General features: G+C 39.2%; 1 protein-coding gene across 1 annotated transcript in view; it reads left to right on the top strand.

Annotated features, from left to right (window-relative positions):
• Positions 1-2,295: 2,295 nt before the first annotated feature.
• Positions 2,296-22,492, top strand: part of DDX10 (DEAD-box helicase 10) — a 263,094-nt gene continuing 242,897 nt past the window's right edge. Inside the window, exons 1-6 of the mRNA XM_053670437.1 lie at positions 2,296-2,599; positions 10,666-10,726; positions 12,104-12,234; positions 13,277-13,435; positions 14,857-14,977; positions 15,767-15,956. Of these exons, the coding sequence (XP_053526412.1) occupies positions 2,414-2,599; positions 10,666-10,726; positions 12,104-12,234; positions 13,277-13,435; positions 14,857-14,977; positions 15,767-15,956 (848 nt within the window). The 5' untranslated portion in view covers positions 2,296-2,413. The remainder of the gene's footprint in view (positions 2,600-10,665; positions 10,727-12,103; positions 12,235-13,276; positions 13,436-14,856; positions 14,978-15,766; positions 15,957-22,492) is intronic.

Below are 22,492 nucleotides of genomic sequence, written 5' to 3'. Positions count from 1 at the left end.
ACTTATATTTTCATTTATTTTAGAGAAGGAAAGGGAGGGAGAAAGAGAGGGAGAAAAACATCAATGTGTAGATGCCTCTCATGTGTCCTTACTGGGTACCTGATCCAAAACCCCTCCTCAAAACTCAAATGTGTTTAAAACTTTTTAACATCATCAATGTCCTAACTGAAAGCCTGTCTCGGGCCATTTCTATAGAAAATAAAGTATTGGAGAAAATAAGCATAAAAACTATCCTAAAGAATTTTCTAATTTATGTTTAAATTTTATTTATATGACAAACAAAATGACTTCTGTTAAGAGTTCTATTTCATTCTCTGCATAGTTTCTGTTCTTATTCATGGATATAATGCCTTATTTTTCTAGAATATTAATAGTACTTTTTAAAGATTTCTTTTGCTCCCTGCATTGGTTTATTAGTTTTAGCTCTTAACTATTAAGTTAAAGGATTTCCTGAAGTGTTCGATGGTCTTTGGCTATTCTTTTATATTTGAATAAGGCTGATTAGGAGCAATGAGTGCATGGAAGGGCTTATTAACTGGCAGATTTCACTGAAGTGCCAGTGGGAAGGTTAGTGACCTGCCATCTGTTGGACAGCTGCTTAACCGCGGTTATATCCAGGTCTTAAGGCAGTCAGCTTCCCTAGAGATTAATTTTCTAGGGTTTTTTTTTTTTGGAGGGGGTGGGGTGGGGGTGGGGTGCCGGCCGAGGTGTATACATCCCTGACTGCTTCAGCCTGAGGAGAAAAATGAGAGACCTCAGAGCATCATTGTTCTGTATGTATACCTCACAAAAATGAAAAACAATTAGAAAACTTGGTAAAATACACATAAAATTTGCCATTTAAACCTTCATAAGTATACAGTTCAGTGGCACTAAATATTCATATTGTTGTGCAACTAATCTTCAGAACTCTTTTCATCTTACAAAACTGAAACTTTATACCCATTACACAGTAACTGCCCAGGGCCCACTTCCTTCAGCCCCTGGCAACCACCATTCCACTTTCACCGTGATTTTGACTACCCTAAGTATCTCATATATGTAGAATCATACATTATTGTTGTTTTTTCTTTTTTCTTTTTGGCACTGGCTTCTTTTACTTAGTATAATGTCCTCAAGGTTCATTCACATTGTTGCATTGTCAGAACTTCTTTCCTTTTTAAGGCAGAATAATATTCCATTGCATTCATCACATTTTGTTTATCCATCTTTCCTGGATGGATATTTGGGTTGCTTCCATCTTTTGGCAATTGTGAATAATGCTGCTACGAATACGTGTATACAAATATCTTTTCCAGACTCTCAATTCTTTGTGTATGTATTCGGAAGCAGAATTGCTGTATTATAGGTGGCTCTATTTTTAATTTTTTATAGATGTTTATATACTTTAATATAACCTCCTCTCACTGAGCTTTACACCACATCTAGCGACACTGTGTGTGGAAATTATCTAGTTCATGCGCTCTACCCCACAAAGACTTCTGTAGAGGGTGGACAGTGGTTCGGGGTAGTCATGTGGAGTTGGAAAGGGAATTTGAGGGCCCAAACTCCATGTGAATTTTGAACCTAATCTCCCTGTTTTCCTTGCCACAACTCTGTCTTCACCTCCATCCATTGTATACCTGTGAATCCTGTAGGTTAATGTGCCAAAAAGCCATCCAATGAAAGCAAATTCACTTGAATAGCCAAGAATGTTTCCTTAATTTGTTATTTTTAGTTATCACTTTGTCTTCATAATAGCATTTTAAGGCAAATTCAGTATGAGTCTGCTCCAGTTACCTGCAGTATGCAGAGTCGGAGAGGCAGAAAAAAGGGGAAAAAAACCTCTTACTCCTAGGGAGGTACCCTGTAGTGGATGAAAATTAGAAATTACGAAATGGCTGCTTCATTTTTGGGTAAATCCTTTGGCTCCATAGGATGCAATATGGGAAACAGTCTTAAAGTTATATAACTCACAGACCGCGGTGTGAGTGAGTGCGCGCGCGCGCACACGCTTTGCTTCTGTAAACACCGCGCAGGCGTGAACGGCCCATTAAAGTTAACCAGTTCTGACGTCACCATAGTAACAGCAAGCTGCGCAGAAGCACTAGTTGAAGGAGCCCTCGTGCTCCTACCGCCACTCAACTCCACCTTCTTACTCAAATCGCTCCGCCTCCGTTTCCCTCGGGACTGCTCCGCCACGCCCCGAGGTGTTCAAGTCACCAATCACAATCCCCTTTTTTATAGCCTTCTTTGGCAGGTGACCCGGGTTCAGAGCTTGGGGGCGGGCTTCCGGTTTCGCGCGTGCGCCGCAGTTCTCTTTCCCCCACGCTGGTTCCGCGTCTTCTCCCCAAGCCGGGAGCGTCTGGTGTGTGGAGCTGTCTGGGCTGCTGCGGCTTCAGTCTCCGACGCCGCCTCAGCCTTGGTCTCTGCGATGGGCAAACCTGCCAACTCTCGAGATTCGGGACCCCCGCCCGATCCGGTGCAGAGCTTCAACCGCTGGAAGAAGAAACACAGCCATAAGCAGAGTAAAAAGAAGCAGTTGAGGAAGCAGCTGAAGAAGCCTGAATGGCAGGTCGAGCGCGAGACTATCAGCCGCCTCGTGCAGAGCTACGGGAAGGTGAGGCTGGCCTGGGGAGGGGACGCGGTGCTGCGGCCGATGCACTTGGGGTGGCAAGTGGGATAGGCCGGCAGCTAGGCTGCGTGTCGCTGTGATGCTGAGCTGCAGAGGGGAGGGGGCGGATCGGTCAGTGGGGACCAGGCCTGGGGAGTCATTGGTACTCCACTGGGCTGGTGAAGGGAGTGGGGTTACCTACAGGTGGTCTGCTTGGTGCCACAACCCAGGCCTCTGGGAAGTCCTGGCTGCTATTCTGCTCACCACACTGTTCTTGATAAAATAGTAGGAATGCAATCGTACTTAAGAGTTAGGGAGATTAATGCTGTAATAGTTCTAATAATGTGCATAATAATACTAATGACAATAACGGTAATAATGACACTTGCATTTTAAGCCACTCAGGATGTGCTTAACATTATTTGATTTGATCTGAGATATGGGTTTTATTCCTATTTTACAGATGAAAACATTGAGGCTCCGAAAGGATAAGAAACTTTTCTCCTAACCTTAGTAGGTGATGTGGAATTGGAACCGAGAACTATGTCCTTCTGATTCCAAGGCCTTCTCTTTTAACCATTATGCTAGACTTGCGTGCCTTGACTTTATCCATTTTCTTTCCTTTGCCTATCTCATTTTCTCTATTTGCTTTATATCCCCATCCAAGAATTGGTGTAGAAAAACAGAACTCCCTGTCTGTTTCTAGTATGTACCATCCCACCTCGTAGCTGATATTCCTAGATGAATTTTCCAGTAGTTAGTATTTTGATCTCTTGACCTCTTCCCCACACAGGCTCCTTGGGGCAGTCAGTACCTGTATATTTCTTCCCTCTACTTCCTATGTCTCTTGACCTTTACCCACCCACCTCACACAGCTTCTCAGTGATTACCCCCTTCTAGTGCAGCATAATCAGGGATTTAACATGTGGAACATTTCTGGAATTAAAGTTACAATGTGTTATGCGTGTTAAACTCTTTGATCAAGGTTAGATAGAGCTTAGAGTTTGTTTTGGCTTTTGAGTTAAGATGATGACAGTCTAATCCTGTCTTTTGCATAGAGTAACTTTGGGCAAGTTACTGTGTTGGCTTTCCCCCCTTTTTGTCTTTAAAAGGCATAATGTTTACCATTTAAGTTGTGTGGAGTTGTTAGGAGGGCATGCAAAGCATTCTGCACAATGATTGACACATAAATATTGCATATATTAGCTGCTACATTATTACTACTGCTGCTATATACATAGCACTTCAAGAAGCCTTTGTAAAGTAAATTATTATTAGGTTGTCCAGTGTTCTGTAGAAGTAACCCCTGCTTGAGTGTCATTAGTAGGTTAATAATATAGGTGTAATAATTTATAGTTTTAATTTGAACATTTCACCTAAAATGTCATGTGGTATGCTTTAGTGTGATATTGTTATGACACTCAGAATTATATGCTTATGATTTGGTAGTAAAAAAGGGGTGTTATTTGTGCCAGACTCTGTATTTTTGACTCTTCATCAAAAACTGGAATTATTAGGAGGTATAGTATAGCCTCAGCTTTTCCTTCTTCCCACTCTGTTCTCTGGTATAATCCCAAGATTTACTTGTTTGGACAAATGGTTTCTTGTGTTCTTCCCAGAGCTCTTCTGGGTTTGTATCCTTTTTTTCTGGCTTTCTTGGATGTATTTACCTGTGTCATAGGATGTCTTAGGTGCCAAAAGTCCAACACTGAGCTCATTATCTTTTCTTTCTAAATTCACAGTGCTGTATATTAGTTCCTTATTGCCACTGTAACAATTTACCACAGACTCAGTGGCTTAAAATGACAGAAATCTGTCACTGTTCTGGAAGACAAGAATGAAGTCAGTTTCACTGGGCCAAAATTTCACTGAGTTTCACTGAGTGTGAGGAAGGGTACACTTGCTCTGGAGGCACTAAGGGACAGTTTCTTGGTTCTTCTAGCTTCTAGGGGCTGTTTGCATTCCTTGGCTCATGGCTACATCACTCCAATCTGTGCCCTTTTGGACATATTGCCTTCTCCTGTTCTGTGTCAAATGTACTTCTGCCGTTTTTTAATAAGTACACTTCTGGGACCAACCAGGTAATTGAGGACAGTCTTTAAATCTCAAGATCATTAATCACATGAGCAAAGTCACTTTTGCCATATTAGGTGGCATTCACAATTCTAGGGGTTAGGATATGGACGTATTTGGGGACTGTTATTTAGCCGTGCACATCCTAGCCTACCATCTAAGCAGACTGCTAAGCTAGAGACCTAGGAGTAATCCTAGAGACTTCCCTCTCACCACTCATATCCCATCAGTCACACTGGTGATCTGTTCTGCTTCTTAAATTTTTCAAATGCTTCTCCATCTCCACTGCTGTGCACTAGTTCAGGCCCCATCATTTCTTGCCTGGTTATTGTAGTAGTTATTGCTTATAATAAGGGCCAGCAAACTTTCTGTAAAGGACCAGATAGTAAATGATTTCAGCTTTGCAGGTCAGGAGGGTGGACCTACTTAACTCTGACACTGTAACACAAAAGCTGCCGTGTAAATACTTCTACAAATACTAGTTGTGTTCCAGCAAAACTTCAATTACTAAAACAGGTGGCTGATGGGATTTCTCATTTAGGCCTGATCTCTCTCTATTCTGTCCTCTATATTGCTGCTAGAATGATTTTTTTCCAAGATGAATATCAACTCACTTAACTCCTGATCAAATCTTTTCCTTGGCTCACAATTGCTTTCAGGAAAATGGTCAAATAAATTAATGTCAGTGTGCTCTATTTGACTGAAAGAGTAAGTTATTTATGGTCAGGCAGACCTGGTTTAAACCTCAGTTTGAGTATTGACTTAGTGACATTTGATAATGTTCCTATGCCTCAATTTCTTCATTCAGTGGAGATTCTTAACCACCAAAGGTGCTGTAAGTCTTAAATGAGGTAATGTATGTAAAGCAAGCAGTCTGTGATAGGCATACCTGAACAGACAGCTTGAAGTTTTGTGAATTGCTGTGTTCCCTGACATGTCTTTTCCTAGTACTTGATGTTCCCACTGCAGTGAGGACCCCCTTCCTCCACACTGGGGACACCTACTTGCCCATCAAGATTTCAACTTCTCTTCCTGCCCTCTGCAGGTAGAATTAGGTGTGCTGTGGTTCTGTAGTATTTTGTATATACCTTTATTATAGTATGTATCACCAGGCTGTGATGATTGGCTTCTTTATTAGCTCTCCCACTAGACCATAAACCTCTGAAAGTCAGAGACCATTCGTTACTCATCTGTCTTTTCCTCAGAGACTGGTCATACAGTGCTTGTCTTTGAGTAGGTGCTCAGTTGGTGTTTAGATGTTGTTTGGTGCTTAGTGACCTTTTCCAGATGGGTTTATTCTAGTTGATAACATTGGTCCCTTCTTTTTGTGTCTTGTTTTAAATTACTAAATTTATTCAGCTTTTTTAATACATTGACTTGTGCCATATCTTCACAACAAACAACCTTATGAGATTGTTTCCATTATACAGGTGAAGAAACTTTAAGGTCCAGTGAGGTTAAATAACCTGTGCAAGGTTAAAGAGCAAGTGAAAAAGTTAATGAAAAGTTCTAACCTAAGCACTCTAAATCTGACGCCAGAGCTCCAAAGCACTATACTTACTGTGTTGCAGTGTAGAAATGTTTACGTCTTTTCAGCCTTTTCACTAAGTTGAAAACCATTTTTTGCCCTTAAGTATTGTTCTGTTTTAGTTTTTTAAGTTTTAGAAATATTTTCTTAAGACCTTGTTGAGGAAAAAATGCAGAGTGTAATCCAGGGCTAGCAATGCTAGAGTACATCAAAGAAGATTTGTTATTCTCTAGGTAACTAGGGGGCAGACCTTCACTGTATGGTTCCCAGCATTTGCGTATAAGACTTTTTATTTTTTTGGTATAAGACTTATTGTAGCACAGTAGTACACAGGTGGTGCTCAATAGCTTCACTGAGCAATATGATTTAGAAACATTTTGAAGCAGTTTGACAGGTACTTGTTGAGGTCTGTGTACACGTAGATGGAATAAAACTTGTCTATGTCCCTAGTGAGGTAGGTAGGATAGCTGCATTTTGACAAATGTTGTAATAAATAATGTACAGTGCTGTGGTATTAGAGGGTGGTGTAATTGTGTGTGTGTGGGAAGGTTGTGTTATTCTGTACAGCGCCTCCTTATGGCCAGATGAATTAGAAAAATGTGTTTCTTCTGGGCACCCGTCCTCTCGGTGGTTGTAGCCTGAGGCCTGGCTGGTGGAGCTGAATGTGGGTTGGATTTCATCCCCGTACCTCAGCCTTACCAGAGGCCTTTGTGTAGTGTGCACACTGTCCATTCATTGGCTTGTGGTAGTCGTGAGTGGAACTAGTTCTTTAATGATGTATTCTCCAGTAAAAAATGGTGGCAAGGACATTCAAGGAGGAGGGAGCAACATGAGGAAATACAACAAGATGTGAAAATACACGATGTCTTATGAAAGGGGAACTATTCTTTGGATTGTGGTTTATGCTCCTGGATTGGCTTCAGATGAGGTTGGAGAAGAGGGTTGGAGGTGGACTGTGATTGGTTTAGGAGGCTGTTGTAGATAGAATAATGGCCTCCTAAAGATGTCACCAGAACCTGTGAATAAGTTACATGTTAGGGGGTAATTAATGTTGTTAGTCAATTGAACTTAAAATAGGGTGATTGGTCTGGGTTATCCAGGTGGGCCTAGTGTAATCAATCACCTAAGGATCCTTAAATGTGAAGGAGGCAGGCGAAAGAGTCAGTGTCAGAGTGCTGTGAAAGGAGAGGGACTTGCCCGTTCATTGCTTTGGAGATGGAAAGGGGCCATAAGCAAGGCAAGTGGGCGGCCTCTGGAAGCTGGAGAAAGCAAGAGAGTGGGGTCTCTGCTAGAGTCACCAGAAAGAATGCAGCCCTGACAACACCTTGACTTCAGCTGAGCGAGACTCATTTTGGACTTCTGTCTTCCATAATTGTAGGTTAATAAATTTATGTTGGTTTAAGCCAACTGTTTGTGGTAATTTGGTACAGCAGCAATGGGAAATTTGTAGAGGCCATGCTTGGAGGCTGTATCTGGAAGTAGTGAGGTGTTTCTGGGGTGTGGCAGGGGCAGTTAGAGAATGTATCCAAACTGTAAATGGTCTGGAGGCCAAGACCATTTAGGAGATTCTTGGTAGAGTCTAGGTCTAGGGTCCGCTGAGAGGCAGATGCCAAGATGGGATGAAGTGAGTTGGGGAGTTATTGGGGAGGGGGCGGGTGGATGTCTGAACATGAAGGAGAGGGAACAGAAATAGGAAAGGAAAGGAGAGAGGATGGAAGGAGGAACAGGAAGAAAGTGTCTCAGGTTGCAGCACAGTTTGAAGAAAGCTTCAGGTGGTGAGAGCCAGAGTTGCCCATTAGAAGAGTTTCCTGTCCCTGGAATCCGTCTGTAGCCCTAGTGCTGCTGTGTTCAGTCACTGGGAGCAGGCCAGGGGAGCATGGCGTTTCCAGTGCTGCTGGCTTTGTCAGTCAGCTGTGCCCCTCACAGGGGGAGATCTGGGTGATGAGTTTCTAAGGCCACCACGGAAAGGGTGTGTTCTGGAGCGACTAATGGAGAGGTGGGGACTGAAGCTCTGAGAGATGTTGAGCAACTTTTCACTGTTGCTGAATGACACATCGTAATCAGCTGTGCTGTATAGGCACTGTGCCTTGTAATCCAGGTTTGTTTTTTCTTAATCAGAATTTTGGTATAATTTGAAGAAGATTGCTCTTCTTCACTGATTGCAGTAGGTGGAACATTCTAGGTTTTTATACTTTTTCTTCTGCTTTGGGAGGTAAAAGCATTTATTCATTTTTGTGAGAAAGAAGAGAGTTGTGAGAAGTACACAGTCATACCTCAGAGACACTGCAAGTTTTTTCCAGACCATCACTATAAAGCAAGCTGTAATCTTGCTGCTGGTGGAGGGCCTTTCCTTCAATTTGTTAAAAATGCAACAGCTGTGAAGAGCAGTGAAGTGAAGCACAGTAAAACGAGATGTGCCTGTAATAAGAGAGTGGTTAAGTGATTATCCACTGTATTCTTCACTCTTCCTCCGCCAACTTACTCACCAATGTGGGTAGTCTTTAACAGGTACCACCTGAAACATCTGTTCTTTGATTGCAGAAGAATGCTCCAGATTTTAGGGGGAGTGTGAAGGTTGGAAACACAGGAGTGATTTTTTTCTAAGAAAAGGAAGGGATGGAGGGCACGGGAAGGAGAGTGTTATTTTGTTTGTGGGAACCAAAGCTGTCCTCTGCTGTGGTTTCTTGGAAATATAATTGAGAGTCTTCTGGAACAGGGTCAGCAAACCTTTTCTGTGACGCGCCAGTCAATACAGATATACCTTGTTTTATAGTGGTTCACAGGTGTTCCTTTTTTACAAACCGAAGGCAAGATCCTCCATGAGCAAAAAGACTTCTCCCCTTTATTGCGATACCCACTCTGCTGTAGTATTCTCGAATGGAACCGGAAGTAGCTTTGAGGTATGCCTGTACTAGGTGTGGGCCATGATGCCCTCTCTGTCATAACTGCATAGACAGTGTGTAAGTGAACGGTTGTACCTGTGCTCCAGTAAAACTGTATTTACAGAAATAGACACCAGATTGGATTGAACCTGTGGGCCATGCTTTGCTGGCCCTTGTTCTAGAGCATTAGCAAAATAGAAATGTCCTTTGGTTTTTTGGTGACTTCTTTGTAAGGCCGTAGTTTATAGATTTACATTGTCGTGGCTGATAGAGCGCTGGGACCGTATTCTTCCAGACTCTCCCTCGAGGTTAATAGACTTTAGAAAGGTGTGCAGTGTTTCATTTGAATAGCCCCTTTGCCTGTACTGTATCTCTGGGAGGGATTGAGGAGTGTGTTGCCTGTCTAGCTTCTGTAAGCTTTCCATTATCTGTGAAAACAGCTTTTTGGCTGTTACTAGCACACGTGCCAGGGTGGACCATATGGACTGCACCTAATTTTAGTGTCCTTTGGAAGATTATTTTCTAAATGAGATAATTTTCTTCTTCTAATGCTAGCACACTGATTCTGTCTTCTCTCCAATTTTGTCTGGACTGATTTATAGGGATTTAGGTAATGTTTAAATGTGTGTGATTTCAGCATTGGAGGCCAGAGAGTAATGCTGTGTGGGCTACAGTAAAAATCTTGGGAAGGAAGATGTGTAGACTATAAAATGAAATACAGGCTGTCATCCCTTACTGCCTGGAGTATAATTTAAATAAATGAACCTTACAAATGCAGCCTTCCCCTTCTGTGAATCATGAATAATTTGGCAGCTGGTTTGAACAGTAGTTTTGCTTTCAGCATCTGTAGTAAAATAATTCTCCTGAGGACCCAAAATGAAATTCAGAAAATTGGGTTGATGCCAATAAAGAATATCAATAATGCATATAGATAATGTGAAGTTGAAGGACACAGGGTTACTTAATGTGGCTTCAGAGTGTGACAGACACTTCCCTGGTTATTATTAAATAATGCCTCTCCTTCAACATACTCCCAAATGAGTAGTTGTCAGGTTGGATTTCCCATGCCACTGGTTTATGGTTAAACTTTGAAAGGTTTGTGCTAACACGATAGATTTCTCCAACTAACTTAAATCTATTCTCCAAAGTGTGTAAATAGAACTATTCTCACCATGGTTTGTGGTTTATAGTCATTATACCTCTTATTTTTTAAACTGATAACTCCTTGAAGGATGGGCTGAAAGTAGATTTTCTTCCTAAAATTGATGTGATTATCAGACTTACTGGGTTAACACTTTAGAGGTGCAGGATGTTCAAGGTATTGTAGCAGTATATGTATTGAGTGAATGAAGGCTTTTTTTTTGTCATTTGAAATTGTTACAAACTTATATTTTGGATAATAGCTTCCTCAAGGCATGTTTCCTTTCAAAAGGAATAATAGTTATCAGTTAGAGTTGGTGATTGAATTTAATCCTGTAGTACCAATGGTGAGCTAGGACCCCCCCCCAAAAAAAAGGTTGTTATGAAACAAATGCATTATGTAGTATGTTATTTTGTCTTATCTGACATAGTCCCTCTTTTCTTTTCAGATAAATGCAAATGAAATTACAAGGTTTTCAGATTTCCCCTTATCTAAGAAAACATTGAAAGGTAGGTAAACCATGATCTAGGGACATGTTGGATTTTTTGATGCTTGTTTTTGGGGAAGGTTTTAAATGTACTTTATGTCTTCAATCATGCCATATTTTAATGGGTACACAGTGCCTTCACTTGGCATCAGTTATGAATTGGTTTTGAGACAGTTATACCAGCTGGGATGATTTCTCATCTCTCCATTCCTTTGGGGTGACTCTGCCAGCAGGGGACAGGTTCCACTCTATTCCAGTTTGTGTTGCTGTGTGTGTCCATGCAGCAACACAAAGTGGCTGTACTAGCTAAGACAGCATTACCATATTTGTCATGGAAGTCAGGTGTGTTCGTTTCTGGTGGATCTGCCTTGCTGTTACTTGCTGAATGCTTTGAACTGGGAGACAACTTAGCAGGTTGCTGGCTTGTCAGAACTTGGTATCTAGTACCCTCGAAAAGAACCTGGATACTTTTTATAAGTGGCAAAAGGCTTAGAAAAAGTTCAACCTGAAAAATCTTACTATGGCAAGTAATTTTTAATGTCACAAAAACCTATAAGAAATGATATTAGTTCATTTAAGTTTTACCAGTTTGTTGTTATCATCCTTTCTGAACTAGTTAAAGAACAGTAGTGAAAAAACAAGATGCTAGGGCCTCTGTGTAATTAAAATGAAACCTAATGATGTTAAAATAAGCTAGAGAACAAACAAAAATGTGACACCTTTTTATTGGTTTGCTAGTGCCACTGGAACAAAACAGACAGGGTGGCTTAAACAAAGATTTTTTTCTCTCTCAGTTTTGTAGGCCGGAAGTCCAAAGATCAGGATGCTGACAGGATTGTTTTCTTCAGAGTCATAGCGGCTTACAGAAGCCCTCTTTCTGGCTTAGAGACGGCTGCCCTCTTGCTGCCTCTTCACGGGGTTGGCCTTTTGTGCATCACATCCCTAGTGTCTCTTTGTCCAGATTTTTTCTTATAAGGACACCAGTCAGATTGGATTAGGGTCCACCCAAATGGGCTATTTTTGACTCAATCACCTTTTCTTTAATTATTATTATTATTTTTTTATTTATTGATTTTAGAGAGAGAGGGAGGAAGGGGGAGAGAAACATCGATTTTTTGTTCCACTTATTTATGCATTCATTGGTTGATTCTTGTGTGTGCCCTGACCAGGAATTGAATTTGCAACCTTGGTGTATTAGGATGACACTCTAACCGATTGATCTACCTATCCAGGGCCTCAGTAGCCTCTTGAAAGGCACTATCGTTGAGTACAGTCACATTCTAAAGTACTGGGGCGGGGAGAGTAAGGGCCTCAACATTAAGGGGTTGGTGCATAGTTCAGCCCATAATTCTACAGGAATTTTTCTAAATTGTCATTCTCCTTCTCTTCACACTTGCAGGTTTGCAAGAAGCCCAGTACCGTTTGGTAACCGAGGTACAGAAGCAGACTATTGGGTTGGCTTTGCAAGGTAAAGATGTTCTTGGAGCTGCCAAAACTGGATCTGGCAAGACTTTGGCTTTCCTTGTTCCAGTGAGTAGTTTATTTATATGAGGTCATATTTTCTATTATGTGATTTTTAAGACATTTTGTGCCTATGTAGAAATACTTAATTATGTCGAGTTATTTCATTTTCAGTTTCCTTGGCTAGAAAGCAAGGTTTATCAGACAGGTGTGTTCTTCTTCACCCAGGTCCTAACATAGCACCTTGTACATGTGAGCAGTCAATAACTTATTAAATGAATTATTGTGTCTTGACAAGCAATTACATTCTGAAGATGTGGGCTGTTCCAGGGTGGCGGTTAGAATGGTTCTGCTCTGCTGTAAGACTGGTGGGGGATACTATTTCTGTACTCCTCACAAACCTACCAGTTACATTTATATTTACCATTTGTTTATGATAAAATTGAAATATGCTCACTTTGAGAAAATCGGGTCACTCCTTGAGAATTTTCTGGGACATTGATATCTGTCCTTTAGAGCCTAAAACAATAGAACCTTTTAGGAATTCATTTATATTTCAGTTATGCAGTTGGTTTCATAATTTAGTTCCTACAAAATACTTGGCTCAGAAAGGATCACATTTAAGTTTTGTTTCTAGTATTGCCAAACCATTTTTCTTTTAAATCCTAATTTTTATAGTGGTGTCACTCTACAACTGGAAAATCATCACTTTAGTCACTTTATGACTACAGTAGCTGCAAAGGCGTGAGTTTATTTTAGTGTGGTTTCTGCTCAGAAAATGGTGGCACATATTTTTCCGAAATCTGTTTTAACGGTTCGTGGGCTGCACTTACTTTGCACTGATTGCTGGTGTCCTTGTAGCGTGGCTCTGACAGCAGCTGAGCTGCTGTGGGGCTTCTTTTCTCTTCCCTTTGTGACGTGGTGGAGGATGCTTCTGGTGGCTGGAAGGAAAAACAAAGAAAGCAGTTTCTTCTTTCTGATTGGATAATAATACTTGTGTGTGGTATGCCTTCTCTTTGGAAGGTACCTTTGATTTGAAGTGGCAAGGTTGATTCAGGAATCAAAAAGCTGTCTTCTCTAAGGACTTGCTGAACATGAATTTGTTTTTCAGGTGCTGGAAGCCTTATATCGTCTGCAGTGGACTTCAACAGATGGGCTGGGCATTCTGATTATATCACCTACAAGAGAGCTAGCATATCAGACCTTTGAGGTTCTCCGAAAAGTAGGAAAGAATCATGACTTTTCTGCTGGTCTCATCATTGGTGGGAAGGTTTGTCCTTTTGTCCTTGACCTTATTTCTTTTATTCTATACCTTATGTTGGAGCACTGTGGCAGTTGACTGGAAAGAGTGGGAGATTCATTTTAATAGATAGGCTGGTCCCCTAGGTAGGGGTTAGTAACATCCAGGTGTAGTCATTGTCATAGATAGTCTGGTCATTAGTTTTGTAGGTCCAGAAAGTCCAATTAGTCAGAGTATCTGAATTGATCAGCCTCTGAGACTCATTTACTTTAACCATCTTGTACATCTGTTTGTTAATGTGCATGGGGAAAGTTACCTTTTCAGTATGCAGACTAATTCCTTTTACTAAGGTACTGTATTTGTGGTGTATAATGCTCACCGTTTTTGCCCAAATTTTTGAGGGAAAAATGGGAAAAATAAGGGTGTGCACTATACATGAATAACACTAATTCTATATCTACATAAATGTTTGTAATTCTCATGCTTATGCATTAGAAGTGTAACTCTAGAAAGCAGTAATGATATCTGTATGTAAAATAATACCCTGGAATGGGATAATTGGTTTATTTCTAAATATAAATAAATAAAAAATGAATTAAAAAAATGAAATGAAAGATTTTTTCCCTGAAAGTTTGGGCCAAAATATGGATGCGATTTATACACAGGAGTGCAGTATACATGGCAAAACAGTACCGAGAAGTTGAATAGTTCAGAACATTGCTGAGTCAGTAGCAGAAGAAAGGAAGAAAAACACATTTTTAAAAAAAGGTTTTATTTTATTTATTTCTAGAGAGAGGGAAGGGAGGAAGAAAAAGAGGGAGAGAAACATCAATGTGTGGTTGTGTTTTCGCATGCCCCAACTGGGGACCTGGCCCACAACCCAGGCATGTGCCCTGACTGGGAATCCAACTGGTAACCCTTTGGTTCACAGGCTGGTACTCAATCCACTGTGCCACACCAGTCAGGTGTGTATGTAGTTTTGAGGAATTTTTAGTCTGGGTCATGGTAAAACCAGTGGCTCAATTTCTGCTCTGCCTTTTATTATACTTGGAATGTTTGTCTCTGCTAGAGTCTCCCAGTCTGTGAAGTGCAGTGAGTGGTGTCAGAAAGTCTGTTCATTGCCGCCGGGTCCTGGGAATTACTCTGGTTTTTAAGTTGGTTGTTGCAGTTCTAAGAGGAAATGAAGACTTGAAACATTCATATTTTTCATGGCCCCAAAATTCTGCATATGATTAAGAATCTAGAGGAACTCTGAGCTCTTTAGGTTATCACTAAGAACTTTTATTTGGCCCAGAAGTTTGGTTGTGCTGTAAAAATAGAAGTTACATTTAGTTCTGGAGTACTGTACATTGCTATGATAAAATGCCATATGCAGATGGCTTTTATAGTTTTGCTACACAGGTGCTGCTCAGTGATGTGTCTGTGTAATCAAAAGAAACAACTGTTTTCAGGATCTGAAACATGAAGCTGAGAGGATCAATAACATAAATATACTGGTTTGCACACCGGGTCGGCTTCTTCAACACATGGATGAAACGATAAGTTTTCATGCTACTAATCTCCAAATGTTAGGTGAGTCTAATGAATTTCTAATGAAAAAAACTCGAGAGAGCCCTCATAAATTTTAATGATAGAAGTGTTTTATTCAATAAATATTCTAATGAAATACAACTTGAGAAATAACTTGAAACAATTTTTTGGTGTATGGGTTCTAAATCCAGAGAGGACAGCTAGATTTTTTTTAAAAAATCAAAATTGGTTGGTAGACTCATATATGAAATAAGATACTTCAGTATATGATACTGCTAAGATTTTTTTAATCTTTTAAGGTACAACTGATATTACCTAATGTGCATTCTTTAAGAAAAAAAACAACATTTATTTATTGATCTCAGAGAGAGAGAGGGGAGAGGGAGAGAGAGAGACATCGATTTGTTGTTCCACTTCTCCGTTGATTGCTTCTTGTGTGTGCCCTGACCAGGGATCGAATGTACAGCCTTGGCATATCAGGCCCATGCTCTTACCAACTGAGCTACCCAGCCAGGGTTCCTAATGTGTATTCTTTAAATCAGCTTTTATTTTGCAATCATTCTAGAAAGTCATTTACAGAACAGTTGCAGTGATCATATACAGAGTCCCTCTATACCCTTCCCCCAATTTCCTCTAGTGTAACATCTTTAACTGTGGGACCTTTGTCAAAACTAAGAGATGTACATAATATAAATTGCAGACTTTAGTTGGATTTTACCAGTTTTTTGGTTAATGTTCTTGTTCTATTCTAGGATTCAATCCAGGATACCACATTGCATTTAGCCTAGTGTCTATTTTAAATGTAATTCAACTTGCCTTTTTCCTTTTTAGTTCTGGATGAAGCAGATAGAATCCTGGATATGGGCTTTGCTGATACTATGAATGCTATTATTGAAAATCTTCCCAAGAAACGTCAGACTTTGCTTTTCTCGGCAACACAAACCAAATCTGTAAAGGACCTTGCACGCCTGAGTTTGAAAAACCCTGAGTATGTCTGGGTTCATGAAAAAGCAAAATATAGGTATGTACTATTTGAAAACATATTTAATCCAGTCAGAACCAATGTTCTTTCTTTTTAGTTTAAGAATTTGACATTTCAAATTAATACCACTTTTCTAGGAAAGAAAACACCATTTTATGTATTATTAGATATGCAGAGCATAGTAAATATATTACTAAAACTTAATTTAAATTCTCTGTACATTTTTAAATGTGAGAATATACTAATGCAGTTTCCAAAATGTAGACTGGGGAGCAAACATTTTTTTCATAAGATGTTAACAGGTGTTTATTCACCAACAACCCCCCGTATAATGGGGATGCTATGGGGGAATGCATTCCTCTATAGCAAAATAGCAAATATTGATTTAAAGTAAAACAATATTCAAGATTTCTCAGAACCTCTGATATTTTCATAGACACTGTGACTCTCCAAAGCAGTGGGAGATGAATATAGATTCCTGCATTTCCCAAAATTATTTAGGTCTGGAATCATTTTTTATAGCTGTATTATACAGGACTAATGTGCTATGGAACACATTTTTTTAAAAATGCATTAATATTTAGCAATGTACTTTTCTTTGCTTGTTGAAAATGTTCCAGCAAATATTGTTTCATTGTGGTTTCACTAAAAACTGGAAAGTAAGGTATGTGTGTTTATATGACAGTAAAAAGTGTAAAAGAGGGAGAGCAAGTGTGTGAATGATACGTGTAAATGAGTTTAGGGAAATATGTTTTGTTTTTTTTTCAACTTTCAGTATCATTTATTCTTCCTAGAATCTACATACAATTAATTAGCAAGACAGTGCTCAATACTATTTAAGCCTCATTTTAAGTTCTTTAAACTACCTCATCATTTGTAAACATGAATTCATTTTAGAATTCACATTCCAAAATGGAAGCTAGAATTTGACATGACAAATTTACTCAATATTGATGTTAACTGCAAAATTTTTATATGAAACATGTGGACTTTAATATAGCAGAACTTGGTCTTTTTAAACTGGCTTATGCATAAACAGTTACTTTATCTATCCTAACCTACTTAATGTTGTACCAGAGCCCCTCCTATAGCTTTTACCATGTAAACAGATTCCTCCCCTTAGGACCTAGTGAAAAAGAAAAGTTCCCATGCAGAAAAAAATAAAAACCATAACAGAATTATCCAATTCTGAATCATCAGCAAATATAACACCAGAAATAGGTTATGGGCTACTTTTAAGTCTTTTAACCTAAGTATTATGAAAGAAAGTTACACTGTTGACTGAAAGAACACACGGGTTTCTCATTAAACTTTGTTTTAATGGGTCTTAAAATTCTGTGACAGATTTCGGTCAAGTTGTTTCCATTAAAAAGTACTGATTGTGATATCTGGAGTTCCTGCCAAGATGGAGGCATAGGTAGAAACCCTTCATTCTTTAGGGTTTCTACTTCTTTCAGTGAAGGAAATAGACTTCCAGGAAGTCCAGGAAGTCCAGGAAGCCCAGAGAGTCCCAAAGAAATTGGACCCAAAGAGGAACACACCAAGGCACATCATCATTGTTACCCAAGATTAAAGACAGAAGCTTGAAAGCAGCAAGAGGAAAGGAGAGTGTTACCTGCAAAGGGGTGCCCATAAGGCTGTCAGCTGATTTCTCAAAAATATTACAGGCAAGAAGGGGCTGGAAAGAGGTATTTGAAGTCATGAAAGGCAAGGACCTACATCCAAGATTATCCAGCAAAGTTTTAATTTAGAATGGTAGGGCAGATAAAGTGCTTCCCAGACAAGGTGAAGCTAAAGGAGTTCATCATCACCAAGCCATTATTATATGGAAGGTTAAAGGGACTTATCTAAGAAAAAGAAGATCAAAACTATGAACAGTAAAATGACAACAGACTCACAACTATCAACACATGAAGCTAAGAGAAAAGAAAAACAATGAAAAACTAAGCAACTACAACAAGAACAGAACCAGAGAAATGGACATCACATAGAGGGTTTTCGGTGGGGTGGGGGAAGGGGAGAGTGGGGGGAAAGGTACAGGGAAGAATGGAAAGAATAAAGGTACAGGGAAGAATAAGCATAATTAGTAGGCATAAAATGGATGGGGAGAGAGAAACAATGGTATAGGAAACAGTATTCAAAGAACTTATATGTACAATCCCTGGACATGAACTAAGGTGGGGGAATGCTGGAGGATTGGGGGATAAAGAGGGAAAAATTGGGAAAATTGTAATAGCATAATCAATAAAAATAAAAAAGTACTGATTTAAAAAATTAATACTTAAAAACCTCCACACACAAAAAAACCAAGTGGTCCACAAAACATTCTCCTTTCCATCTGAAGGTTGTACGATGCATTGTAATCATTAACCAGTTCTTTACTATTAACCTTAAGTGGCCAATTGAGACAAACAGTTCTGAGACTTTTCTCCCACCCCTGATGAAGACTGGAGTGGCAGGTGTTGGGTCTAATGCTTAGCCTTCTGAGCTTTCTGGGCAGACTTGGTGACTGCCAGCTCCAGCTGCCTTCTTGTCCACTGCTTTGATGACACCCACAGCAACTGTCTGTCTGTCTCACGTCACGAACAGCAAAGCAGCCCAGAGGAAGATAGTCAGAGAAGCTCTCAACACACATGGGCTTGCCAGGAACCACACGGATGATGGCAGCCCTCACCAGATTTTAAAAACTTTGGGCCATTTTCCAGCTTTTTCCCAGAGCAATGTTTAGTCTTTTTCAGCTCAGCAAATCTGCAAGCAATATGAGCTGTGTGACAATCTAGCACAGGTGTATATCCAGCACTGATTTGGCTTGGATTGTTGAGGATAATCACCTGAGCTGTGAAGCCAGCTGCTTCCATTGGTGGGTCACTTTTGCTGTCACCTGTCACATTGCCATGATGAACATCTCTGCCAGACATGTTCTTGACATTGAAGCCCACATTGTCTCTACTATTACCTCTATCTTAACTTTCATTTATTACTATGAAATGTTAGTCTAAAAAGCAATAGATTGGGAACATGAATGGGTTATCCTCTTGGAAAGTCTTTAAATAGAGGGAAAATGGACATTCAGTCCCACCATGATCTTGACCTAGCTCACAGCAGTCTAGGCTTAGAAAAAGCCTAAGAGGCGAAGTTTTTTGCTTCCAGGTGATCCTAATGGATAACCTTAGGGGAATCTGAGTATTGGTAGCTCTGGTTGTCCAGAACTCAGGAATGAAATAGCAAGAGATACTTGAGGTATAGTTTCCTCCTTGGCTTACTATTGAGTAAGACATTGGTCTCTGTAAAGTTGTATTGAGATAACTGTCGAAATTCTTGGCACAATTAATTTGAAAATCTAGACTGTCTTGATTTTCTCCTTCACTCTTGTTGCTATTTGCTTTCTGCCTATTTTCAAAATTAGTGTCTTTACCAGACACTAATTTATCAATTATTAAATGGCCTCTAAAATTTTTTGTAATTTATAATAAATTAGTTGTACATATTATCCCTGTTCCCAATTTCTGTAGATAATAGGTGATTATTACCTGTAGTTTCTGAAAACACTAAATCCAAAGATTATTTCATAAATGATTTTCAGAATGCTGTTCCATCACTTGTAAACAGTGTGGCTTTCAGAACACATTTTAGAGTGCAGATCTTTAAATGGTCAATTTATAAAACCACAGGTTATATGGTAATGACTATAGTTCTCTGTAATCTCAAAATTTCCAGAAGCTCTGTAAAAAGCAGACAGTTATGAATTTTTATCTAATGTCATTATTGAATTTTCCCCTTCAGCAACTTAGCAATTTGGTTAATATACCATGAGAAATTATACTCAGGAATATAGTTAGGAATATTTTAAGGCTTTATTATAGAGTATTTACTCTCAAATTGTAAAAGATCATAAAATTAAGTTAAACTTTAGATCTTTCTGAAGTTATATATCAGAATATACTAAGAAAGTATACCAGGGTCTTTTCTTTATATATGTATTGTGTATGTGACAAAATGGTTTTTCTACATCTTTTTTAAAGAAATAGTTGTCTTTGGACTTCAGTTGATTTGCCGTGTTTTACAGTGAATATAAGTTTGATTCTTTGCTGAATTATGAAACATTTAAAATTTGAGATGGATGTTTTGAGCTTATATTATTGAGTACATACAAATTTAATATTTGGTTCCTGTTAATTTGAATCACAAACCATTATGAAGTGTTCCTTTTTACCTTTACTAATACTTTTTGCCTTTAAGTCTAGTTTGATATTACTGTGCCTATAGCAGCTTTCTTTTGATTAGTATTTGCTTGGCGAATCTTTTCCTTTTACTTTCTACATTGTATATGCCCTTATTTTAGATTTATCTTTGTGAGAGCATATGGTTCTATTTTTATTTAATGTGGAGGATTGATTTTGCTTACTGGAGGATTGAATTTACTTACATTTAATTTAGTCTGTTATTTAAGTCTCTTGACTTTTTTTCAATGTGCCTTCATGGTGAAGTGTTTTAATTTCACTCATTTTAAGCTCCATAGCCATTATTATTACTGTTTGAAACATCACTGTTTTTTAGACTTATCCAAATACTTATTCTTTTCTGGTGTTTTTAGTTCTTGTATTGTGCTCAGAGAATTTCTTTATAGTTCAGGTTTACCAGTGAAAATTCTGTTTCGACTTTTCTGAAAATTATTTTTATTTCTGAAGGATCTCTTTGTAGGTTTTTTTCTCTATTCAGTTCAGGGATATCTTTCTATTGTACTCCAACTTCCTTGGTTAAAGGCAGCTAACAGTTCTCTTGTTCCTTTGACGGTATTATGTGGTTTAAGATTTTCTTATCTTTAGTTCTTAGCAAAACCAAGAATGATGTCTTAGGGCAAGAGATGTGGTAAGAACTTTGATCTGGGCTAGCCTGACCTTTAGACTGGGGATATTGTTTCTGTTTTCCCTCTAGTCCTGTGATATAGCACTGACTCAGAGGCCTATCCCTTCTGGGTGTCTCAATTAAAAGACGGGGATTTACCAGAGCCCTTCACCTTGGCAGGCTCTGAACTTCATGACACTGTGAGACAGCCAGGATCTCTGTTAAGCTCTGAGCCTCCCCGTTATTTTTTGCGTATTTTTCATTCATTTTGTCTTCTGTGTGCTGAGTTTAGGAGTTGACATACTCTTGGGAAAATTGTATGAAGAATTTCAGATTCAATTTTTTATGGTTCCTTCTCCAGGATCTTGAACTGACATGCTCAGGCCAGAGGCTGCTACTTCATCTCTCATCTGTCTTAAAAATCAACAGATGCTATAAAAGTAGAGACTAATATGGGGCTTGTACCAGGGTATTTGCATTTTCTCTTCAGCACCTCCTAGCTGCCCTGGTTACTATCTGATGCTTACAGTTTTTTATAAAATTCTATTTATTTATTAGGATATTTTAAATTTTTTTGTTTTTATTCTATTACAGTTAAACCGTTTTTCTCCCTTTGCTCTCCACCTCCCAGTCTGCCCTGCTCCCACAGTCAGTTCCCACATCATTGTCCATGTCCGTGGATCATTCATACATGCTCTTTGACTAGTCCCTTCCCCTTCTTTCCACCATTATCTTCCCCCTTCTTTGGTTGCTGTCAGTCTGTTCGATGTTTCTGTGCCTGTAGTTCTGTTTTGCTTGTTAGTTTATTTTTGTTCATTAGATTCCTTTTATAGGTGAGATCATATGGTATTTGTCTTTCACAGACTGGCTTATGTCACTTAGCATAATATTATCCAGTTCCATCCATGCTGTTGCAAAAGGTAGGAGCTTCTTTCTGCTATGTAGTATTCCATTGTGTAAACGTATCACAGTTTTTTGATCCATTCCTTTACTGATGGGCACTTAGGCTGTTTTCAGCACTTGGCTATTGTAAATAGTACTGCTGTGAACATTGGGCTGCATAAGTTCTTTTAAATTGGTGTTTCAGGATTCTTCGGGTATATTCCCAGCAGTGGAATTGCTGAGTCAACAACGAGGGCATGAGCATACAGTGGAGTAAAAATAGCCTCTTCAATAAATGGTGTTGGTAGAACTGGACTGGCACATGCCAAAAATGAAACTAGACCACCAACTTACACTATACACCAGAATAAACTCAAAATTGGTTAAAAGACCTACTATAAGTCATTATACTTTAAAAATCCTAGGGGAAACATAGGCAGGAATATTTCAGATATTCCATGTAGCTGTATTTTTGCAGATATATCTCCTAGGCCAATGGAAATAAAGGCAAAAAATAAACCATTGGGACTATATCAAATTGAAAAGCTTCTGCATGGCTAAAGAAAGCATCATCAAAATGAAAAGGCTGCTGACCAAATGGGAGAAATAGTTGCCAGTGATCGGACAAGGGTTTGATTTCCAAAATATGTAAAGAACTCATCCAACTCAAACACCGGGAAGACAATCCAATTAAAAAATAGGAGAAGGACCTAAATAGACACTTGTCCAAGGAGGCCATACAGAGGGTCCATAGACAAATGAAAAGATGCTCAAAGACACTACCCATCAGAGATGCAAATTAAAACCACAATGCGATGCCACCTCACACAGGTCAGCATGGCCATCAT

This window comes from Artibeus jamaicensis, unplaced genomic scaffold, assembly GCF_021234435.1.
Source record: "Artibeus jamaicensis isolate MK-2021 breed Jamaican fruit bat unplaced genomic scaffold, CSHL_Jam_final contig_585, whole genome shotgun sequence".
NCBI classification, from domain to species: domain Eukaryota; kingdom Metazoa; phylum Chordata; class Mammalia; order Chiroptera; family Phyllostomidae; genus Artibeus; species Artibeus jamaicensis.
Note: the sequence above shows the minus strand (reverse complement) of the source record. Positions and strands in the feature narration are given on the sequence as shown.